At 52.8% G+C, this 9,856-nt stretch overlaps 1 protein-coding gene across 1 annotated transcript in view; it reads left to right on the top strand.

Annotated features, from left to right (window-relative positions):
• Window positions 1-565: 565 nt before the first annotated feature.
• The window catches only part of LOC132386425 (mucin-2-like), a gene marked incomplete at its 3' end in the record, with an annotated part of 77,711 nt that continues 68,420 nt past the window's right edge, over window positions 566-9,856 (top strand). Inside the window, exons 1-2 of the mRNA XM_059958698.1 lie at window positions 566-7,649; window positions 8,685-8,780. Coding sequence (XP_059814681.1) covers window positions 566-7,649; window positions 8,685-8,780 — 7,180 coding nt within the window. The remainder of the gene's footprint in view (window positions 7,650-8,684; window positions 8,781-9,856) is intronic.

The raw sequence follows: 9,856 nt of genomic DNA, 5'->3' as shown, positions 1-9,856 counted from the left end.
TGCGAGCTCAGGTACAGATTCCCAGCCTCTCACGACTCAGGAACCCCAAGGATCAATGACCAAAGAACCTGGTCCGGGTTTGACCACCAGCCCAGTAGGGTCTGCAAGCTCAGGTACAGATTTCCAGTCGGACACAACTCATAAAACCCAGGTAACAGCGACTGGAGAACCTGGTTTGAGTTTGACCACCACCCCAGCAGGATCTTCGAGGTCAGTGACAGGACCCCAGTCAGACACAACTCAGGAAACCCACAGATCAGTGGCGGGAGTGTCTGGGCCAGTATTGACCACCACCAGAGAAGGGTCAGCCAGCTCTGGTACGTTTTCCCCGTCATACAAAACCGGGGAGGCCCAGGGATCAACAACTAGAGAACCTGGTCCAGGTTTGACCACCAGCCGAACTATGTCTGCGGGCTCAGGTACAGATCTCCAGTCGGACACCACTCATAAAACTCAAATAACAGCGACTGGAGAACCTGGTTTGAGTTTGACCACCTCCCCAGCAGGGACTGCGAGATCAAGTATAGATTCCCAGCCTCACACAACTCAGGAAACGCAAGGAGCAATGACCAAGGAACCTGGTCTGGGTCTGACCACCTCCCCAGCAGGGTCTGCGAGCTCAGTGACAGATTCACAGTCGGACACAACTCATAAAACCCAGGTAACAGTGACTGGAGAACCTGGTTTGAGTTTGACCACCTCCCCAGCAGGGACTGCGAGCTCGGGTTCAGATTCCCAGTCAGTCACAACTCAGGAAACAAACAGATCCACGACTGGAATGTCTAGGCCGAGTCTGACCTCCCCCACAACAGGGTCTTCGAGCTCAATGACAGGTCCCCAGTCGGACACAACTCAGGAAACAAACAGATCCACGACTGGAATGTCTAGGCCGAGTCTGACCTCCCCCACAACAGGGTCTTCGAGCTCAATGACAGGTCCCCAGTCAGTCACAACTCAGGAAACAAACAGATCAGCGACTGGAGAACCTGGTCCGGGTTTGACCACCACCCCAGCAGGATCTTCAAGGTCAAGTACAGATTCCCAGTCAGACACAACTCGTAAAACCCACAAATCCGTGACGGGGATATCTAGGCCGAATCTGACCTCACTGACAGCAGAGTCTTCGAGCTCAATGACAGGTCCCCAGTCAGTCACAAGTCAGGAAACAAACAGATCAGTGACTGGAGAACCTGGTTTGAGTTTGACCACCTCCCCAGCAGGGACTGCGAGCTCAGGTACAGATTCCCAGCCTCTCACGACTCAGGAACCCCAAGGATCAATGACCAAAGAACCTGGTCCGGGTTTGACCACCAGCCCAGTAGGGTCTGCGAGCTCAGGTACAGATTTCCAGTCGGACACAACTCATAAAACCCAGGTAACAGCGACTGGAGAACCTGGTTTGAGTTTGACCACCACCCCAGCAGGATCTTCGAGGTCAGTGACAGGACCCCAGTCAGACACAACTCAGGAAACCCACAGATCAGTGGCGGGAGTGTCTGGGCCAGTATTGACCACCACCAGAGAAGGGTCAGCCAGCTCTGGTACATTTTCCCCGTCATACAAAACCGGGGAGGCCCAGGGATCAACAACTAGAGAACCTGGTCCAGGTTTGACCACCAGCCGAACTATGTCTGCGGGCTCAGGTACAGATCTCCAGTCGGACACCACTCATAAAACTCAAATAACAGCGACTGGAGAACCTGGTTTGAGTTTGACCACCTCCCCAGCAGGGACTGCGAGATCAAGTATAGATTCCCAGCCTCACACGACTCAGGAAACGCAAGGAGCAATGACCAAGGAACCTGGTCTGGGTCTGACCACCTCCCCAGCAGGGTCTGCGAGCTCAGTGACAGATTCACAGTCGGACACAACTCATAAAACCCAGGTAACAGTGACTGGAGAACCTGGTTTGAGTTTGACCACCTCCCCAGCAGGGACTGCGAGCTCGGGTTCAGATTCCCAGTCAGTCACAACTCAGGAAACAAACAGATCCACGACTGGAATGTCTAGGCCGAGTCTGACCTCCCCCACAACAGGGTCTTCGAGCTCAATGACAGGTCCCCAGTCGGACACAACTCAGGAAACAAACAGATCCACGACTGGAATGTCTAGGCTGAGTCTGACCTCCCCCACAACAGGGTCTTCGAGCTCAATGACAGGTCCCCAGTCAGTCACAACTCAGGAAACAAACAGATCAGCGACTGGAGAACCTGGTCCGGGTTTGACCACCTCCCCAGCAGGATCTTCAAGGTCAAGTACAGATTCCCAGTCAGACACAACTCGTAAAACCCACAAATCTGTGACGGGGATATCGAGGCTGAATCAAACCTCACTGACAGCAGAGTCTTCGAGCTCAATGACAGGTCCCCAGTCAGTCACAAGTCAGGAAACAAACAGATCAGTGACTGGAGAACCTGGTTTGAGTTTGACCACCTCCCCAGCAGGGACTGCGAGCTCAGGTACAGATTCCCAGCCTCTCACGACTCAGGAACCCCAAGGATCAATGACCAAAGAACCTGGTCCGGGTTTGACCACCAGCCCAGTAGGGTCTGCGAGCTCAGGTACAGATTTCCAGTCGGACACAACTCATAAAACCCAGGTAACAGTGACTGGAGAACCTGGTTTGAGTTTGACCACCACCCCAGCAGGATCTTCGAGGTCAGTGACAGGACCCCAGTCAGACACAACTCAGGAAACCCACAGATCAGTGGCGGGAGTGTCTGGGCCAGTATTGACCACCACCAGAGAAGGGTCAGCCAGCTCTGGTACATTTTCCCTGTCATACAAAACTAGGGAGGCCCAGGGATCAACAACTAGAGAACCTGGTCCAGGTTTGACCACCAGCCGAACTATGTCTGTGGGCTCAGGTACAGAATCCCAGTCAGATCCAACTCGGTTACCACAGGGATCAGTGAGCAGAGAACCTGCTCCAAGTTTGACTACCACCGAAACCAAGTCTCCGACATCAGGCTCAGATTCCCAGGCAAACACAACTCGGGAAGCTCAGGAATCAGTGATGGGAAAGCCTGATCTGGGTTTGACCACCACCCCAACTGGATCTGTGGGTTCAGGCACAGTTTCCCAGTCAGACACAACGCAGGAAGCCCAGGGATCAGCGTCGGAAGAACCTGATCGGGGATTGACCACAAATGCAACAGGGTCTTCGAGCTCAGGTAACGATTCCCGGTCACAATCATCTCGGGAACCCCACAGGACAGCGATGGGAGAGTCTGCTCTGGGTACGAGTATCACCACAGGCACGTCTATGAGCTCAGGAACAGATTCTGTGTCGGACACAACGCGGGAAACCCAGGAATCGGTGAGAGGAGAATCCGGTCTGGCTTTTTCCACCACCCTGGCAGGGTCTGGGAGCTCGGGTTCAGATTCCCAGTCAGACACACCTCGTAAAACTCACAGATCCACGGCGGGAATGTCTAGGCCGAGTCTGACCTCCCACACAACAGGGTCTTCGAGCTCAATGACAGGTCCCCAGTCAGTCACAACTCAGGAAACAAACAGATCAGCGACTGGAGAACCTGGTTCGGGTTTGACCACCTCCCCAGCAGGGACTGCGAGCTCAATGACAGGTCCCCAGTCAGTCACAACTCAGGAAACAAACAGATCAGTGACTGGAGAACCTGGTTTGAGTTTGACCACCTCCCCAGCAGGGACTGCGAGATCAAGTACAGGTTCCCAGCCTCACACAACTCAGGAACTGCAAGGATCAATGAGCAACGAGCCTGGTCTGGCTTTTTCCACCACCCTGTCAGGGTCTGGGAGCTCGGGTTCAGATTCCCAGTCAGACACACCTCGTAAAACTCACAGATCCACGGCGGGAATGTCTAGGCCGAGTCTGACCTCCCACACAACAGGGTCTTCGAGCTCAATGACAGGTCCCCAGTCAGTCACAACTCAGGAAACAAACAGATCAGCGACTGGAGAACCTGGTTCGGGTTTGACCACCTCCCCAGCAGGGACTGCGAGCTCAATGACAGGTCCCCAGTCAGTCACAACTCAGGAAACAAACAGATCAGTGACTGGAGAACCTGGTTTGAGTTTGACCACCTCCCCAGCAGGGACTGCGAGATCAAGTACAGGTTCCCAGCCTCACACGACTCAGGAACTGCAAGGATCAATGAGCAACGAGCCTGGTCTGGCTTTTTCCACCACCCTGGCAGGGTCTGGGAGCTCGGGTTCAGATTCCCAGTCAGACACACCTCGTAAAACTCACAGATCCACGGCGGGAATGTCTAGGCCGAGTCTGACCTCCCACACAACAGGGTCTTCGAGCTCAATGACAGGTCCCCAGTCAGTCACAACTCAGGAAACAAACAGATCAGCGACTGGAGAACCTGGTTCGGGTTTGACCACCTCCCCAGCAGGGACTGCGAGATCAAGTACAGATACCCAGCCTCACACGACTCAGGAACTGCAAGGATCAATGACCAACGAGCCTGGTCTGGGTTTGACCACCAGCCCAGCAGGGTCTGCGAGCTCAGGTACAGATCCCCAGTCAGACACAACTCATAAAACCCAGGTAACATTAAGAGGAGAACCTGGTCCGGGTTTGACCACCAACCCAACAGGGTCTGCAAGCTCAGTGACAGATCTCCAGTCGGACACAACTCATAAAACTCAAATAACAGCGACTGGAGAACCTGGTTTGAGTTTGACCACCTCCCCAGCAGGATCTTCGAGCTCAGTGACTGGTCCCCAGTCAGACACAAATCAGGAAACCCACAGATCAGCGGCGAGTGTATCTGGGCCAGTATTGACAACCACCAGAGAAGGATCAGCCAGCTCTGTTACGGATTTCCAGTCATACAAAACCGGAGAAGCCCAGGGATTAAGGACTAGAGAACCTGGTCCAGGTTTGACCACCAGCCGAACTGTGTCTGAGGGCTCAGGTACATACTCACAACCACGTACAACTCGTTTACCGCAGGGATCAGTGACCAGAGATCTTAGTCCAGGTTTGACTACTAAAGAAGCTGGCTCTGCGATATCAGGTGCAGATTCCCATTCGGACACAGCTCAGGAAACCCACGGATTAGCAACGGGTGTATCTGGGCCGGGTTTGACCACCATCACAGCAGGGTCTTTGAGCTCAGGGGCAGATGCCCGGTCAGACTCAACTACGAGAGTACAGAGATCAGTGACAGGAGAATCTGGTCCTGGTTTGACTACCACCCAAGCGACCACCAACCCAGCAGTGCTGGTGAGGTCAGGTACAGATTCCCAGTCATACAAAACTGGGGAGGCCCAGGGATCAGCAACTGGAGAACCTAATCTGGGTTTGGCCACCAGTCGAGGTGGGTCTGCAGGCTCAGATACAGTTTCCCAGTCAGATCCAACTCGGTTACCCCAGGGCTCAGTGAGCAGAGAACCTGCTCCAAGTTTGACTACCACCGAAACCAAGTCTCCGACATCAGGCTCAGATTCCCAGGCAAACACAACTCGGGAAGCTCAGGAATCAGTGACGGGAAAGCCTGATCTGGGTTTGACCACCACCCCAACTGGATCTGTGGGTTCAGGCACAGTTTCCCAGTCGGACACAACGCTGGAAGCCCAGGGATCAGCTTCGGAAGAACCTAATCGGGGATTGACCACAAATGCAACAGGGTCTTCGAGCTCAGGTAACGATTCCCGGTCACAATCATCTCGGGAACCCCACAGGACAGCGATGGGAGAGTCTGCTCTGGGTACGAGTATCACCACAGGCATGTCTGTGAGCTCAGGAACAGATTCTGTGTCGAACACAACTCGGGAAACCCAGGGATCAGTGAGAGGAGAATCCGGTCCGGCTTTTTCCACCACCCCGGCAGGATCTGGGAGCTCGGGTTCAGATTCCCAGTCAGGCACACCTCGTAAAACTCACAGATCCACGGCGGGAATGTCTAGGCCAAGTCTGACCTCCCCCACAACAGGGTCTTCGAGCTCAATGACAGGTCCCCAGTCAGTCACAACTCAGGAAACAAACAGATCAGTGACTGGAGAACCTGGTTCGGGTTTGACCACCACCCCAGCAGGGTCTTCGAGATCAGTGACAGATTCCCAGTCGGACACAACTCAGGAAACTCACAGTTTAGTGGCAGGAGTATCTGGGCCAGTATTGACCACCACCAGAGAAGGGTCAGCCAGCTCTGGTACGTTTTCCCCATCATACAAAACCGGGGAGGCCCAGGGATCAACAACTAGAGAACCTGGTCCAGGTTTGACCATCAGCCGAACTATGTCTGCGGGCTCAGGTACAGATTCCCAGTCAGACACAACTCATAAACCCCAGGTAACAGCGACTGGAGAACCTGGTTTGAGTTTGACCACCACCCCAGCAGGATCTTCGAGGTCAGTGACAGGACCCCAGTCAGACACAACTCAGGAAACCCACAGATCAGTGGCGGGAGTGTCTGGGCCAGTATTGACAACCACCAGAGAAGGGTCAGCCAGCTCTGGTACGTTTTCCCCGTCATACAAAACCGGGGAGGCCAAGGGATCAACAACTAGAGAACCTGGTCCAGGTTTGACCACCAGCCGAGCTGTGTCTGCGGGCTCAGGTACAGACTCACAACCACGTACAACTCGGTTACCCCAGGGATCAGTGACCAGAGAACTTAGTCCAGGTTTGACTACTAAAGAAGCTGGCTCTGCGATATCAGGTGCAGATTCCCATTCGGACACAGCTCAGGAAACCCACGGATTAGCAACGGGTGTATCTGGGCCGGGTTTGACCACCATCACAGCAGGGTCTTTGAGCTCAGGGGCAGATGCCCGGTCAGACTCAACTACGAGAGTACAGAGATCAGTGACAGGAGAATCTGGTCCTGGTTTGACTACCACCCAAGCGACCACCAACCCAGCAGTGCTGGTGAGCTCAGGTACAGATTCCCAGTCATACAAAACTGGGGAGGCCCAGGGATCAGCAACTGGAGAACCTAATCTGGGTTTGGCCACCAGTCGAGGTGGGTCTGCAGGCTCAGATACAGTTTCCCAGTCATATAGAACTCCCTTCCCCCAGGGATCAGTGAGCAGAGAACTTGGTCCAGGTTTCACTACCACAGTTGCTAGGTCTGTGTCTTCAGGTGCTGATTCCCAGTCGGATACAACTGGGAAAGCCCAGGGGTCAGTGACGGGAGAGCATGGTCGGGGTTTGACCTCCAGCTCTGCATGGCTTGCGCTCTCTGATACACATTCCCAGACAAATGCAACTCTGGAAGCCCAGGGGTCTGCACTGGGAGAACCTGGTGTGGGTTTGACCACAAGCCCTGTGGGGTCTGCGGTTTCAGGCACAGCTTCCCAGTCGGACACAACGCGGGAACCCCAGGGATCAAAGACAGGAAACAGCGGTTGGGTGTTGACCACCAGCCAAGCAGGGTCTTGGATTTCGACTACAGCTCCCCAGTCGAACACAGCTCGGGAACTCCAGGGATCAGCGATGGGAGAAGACGATCCACCCCTGGGGTCGGCAAACTCCTTGCCGGACACAAATCAGGAAGCCCACAGAACGGTGACTGAAGAACAAAATCTGGATTTGAACAACAGACCAGAAGGTATACATACCCAGTCAGACACAGCTCAGGAAGCCCAGCGATCAGCGACAGGAGAGCCAGGTCCGGCTTTGACCACCACCCCAGCAAGATCTGCGAGCTCAGGTATGTATTTCCAGTCTGATGCAGGTTGGGAAGCCCAGGGGTCAGTGATGGGAGAACGTGGTCTGGGTTTGACCACCACCACAGCAGGGTCGGTGACCTGAGGTACAGATCCCCTGTCAGACACATTTTGAGAACCCCTGGGATCAGTGGCGGGTGAATCTGGTCCAGGATTGTTCACCACCCAACTAGGGTCTGTGAGCTCAGGTATCCGTGGTCGGGTCATGTTTCCCTCCTTCTGTCCTCAATATGCATCTGGGCTTTGACAGAGTAGTGACCGGTCACAGACATTCACCAGGGAGAGTTGCTGAACAGGGACTGGACGGTTTTGGTATATCATCAGATCAGAGACCTCCTTTCCAAATTGTTGTCCCAGTGGCTACCCATTTCAATTCAACTCCCCATTCCCATTCCGACGTGTCTGTCCAAGGCCTCAGCCATTGATATGATGAGGCCAAACTCAGATTGGAGGGGCAACATCTCATATTCCGTCTGGGTAGTATCCAAACTGATGGCATGAACATTGGTTTCTCCAACTTCCTGTAATTCCTCTCCCCTTCCACTTCACTCTACTGTATTTCCATTCCCATCCTGGCTCCCCTCTTCGTGTTTCTCTTCTCTCCACCTGCCCATCATCTCCCTCTGGACCCCTCCTCCATTCCTTTATTCTCTGGTCCATCGTCCTCTCCAGTTGGATTACTCCTCCTTCAGCCCTTTTCCTCTTCCACATATCACCTCCCAGCTTCTCAAATCACCTCCTCCCTCACCCACCCACCTTCCCACTCACCTGGCTTCACCTATCACCTGCCAGCTGTACTCCTCCCCACCTCTTTATTCTGGCTTCTTCTCCCTTCCTCTCCAATGCTGATGAAGAGTATCAGCCCAGAACATTCACTGTTTATTCCCCTCCAGAGATGCAGCCTGACCTGCTGAGTTCTTCCATTATTTTGTGTGTGATGCTCTGGATTTTTGTCTTTGTGAATTATTGTTCATGTTGTGTTGTTTAACCTCTGCCACTCTCCCATGTCTCTGTTCCAGATGTGAAGGCTTCCACAGTGGATCAGCCTGAAGGATCGTCTACAGGACAACCCACCCCATCACCATCCTCTGTCTCAGTGGGACAGAGATCCTCAGGTATCAGGTCTCGTGTCCATTGGGGTTTTTCAGTTTCTCGCTCTGTGACATCGAACCTCTTATAGACTGATTCACCTGCTGGATGTGCGTCCTGGTGAGGTGATAGTGATTGTTCAGCTGATCCTTCTCTCCATCTTGCATCAAATTCCACCAACATCCACCATCTCTCCAAAGGCAGTGAGCATTGTTGTGGTGAACAGTCCACAGGGTTGGCTGCTATAAGATGATAGCCAGAGATCTGTCGAGATCTTAGCCCACCCACCCCCCACCCCATGAGCAGGGTCACGGGAAGGTGTGGGAGCAGGTACTGAATGGTTGTATGAACAACTGGTGCATATCACATACGGTTGAAGTCAGAAGTTTGCATACACCTCAGCCAAATACATTTACACTCAGTTTTTCACAATTCCTGATATTTAATCCTAGAAAACATTCCCTGTCTTAGGTCAGTTAGGATCACAACTTTATTTTAAGAATATGAAATGTCAGAATAATCGCAGAGAGAATGAGTTATTTCAGCTTTTATTTCTTTCATCATATCCCCAGTGGGTGAGAGGTTTACATACACTTTGTTAGTATTTGGCCTTTAAATTGTTTAACTTGGGTCAAACATTTTGGGTAGCCTTCCACAAGCTTCTCACAATAAGTTGCTGGAATTTTGTTCCATTCCTCCCGACAGAACTGGTGTAACTGAGTCAGGTTTGTAGGCTTCCTTGCTCATACATGCATTTTCCAGTTCTGCCACAAATTTTCTATCGGATTGAGGTCAGCGCTTTGTGATGGCCACTCCAATACATTGACTTTGTTGTCCTTAAGCAATTTTGCCAAAACTGTGGAGGTATGCTTGGGGTCATTATCCATTTGGAAGACCCATTTGCGACCGAGCTTTAACTTCCTGGCTGATGTCTTGAGATGTTGCTTCAATATATCCACTTAATTTTCTTTCCTCATGATGCCATCTATTTTGTGAAGTGCACCAGTCCCTCCTGCAGCAAAGCACCCCCACAACATGATGCTGCCACCCCCATGCTTCACGGTTGGGATGGTGTTCTTCGGCTTGCAAGCCTCACTCTTTT

Source organism: Hypanus sabinus, unplaced genomic scaffold (genome assembly GCF_030144855.1).
Source record: "Hypanus sabinus isolate sHypSab1 unplaced genomic scaffold, sHypSab1.hap1 scaffold_1155, whole genome shotgun sequence".
Lineage (NCBI taxonomy): Eukaryota > Metazoa > Chordata > Chondrichthyes > Myliobatiformes > Dasyatidae > Hypanus > Hypanus sabinus.
Note: the sequence above shows the minus strand (reverse complement) of the source record. Positions and strands in the feature narration are given on the sequence as shown.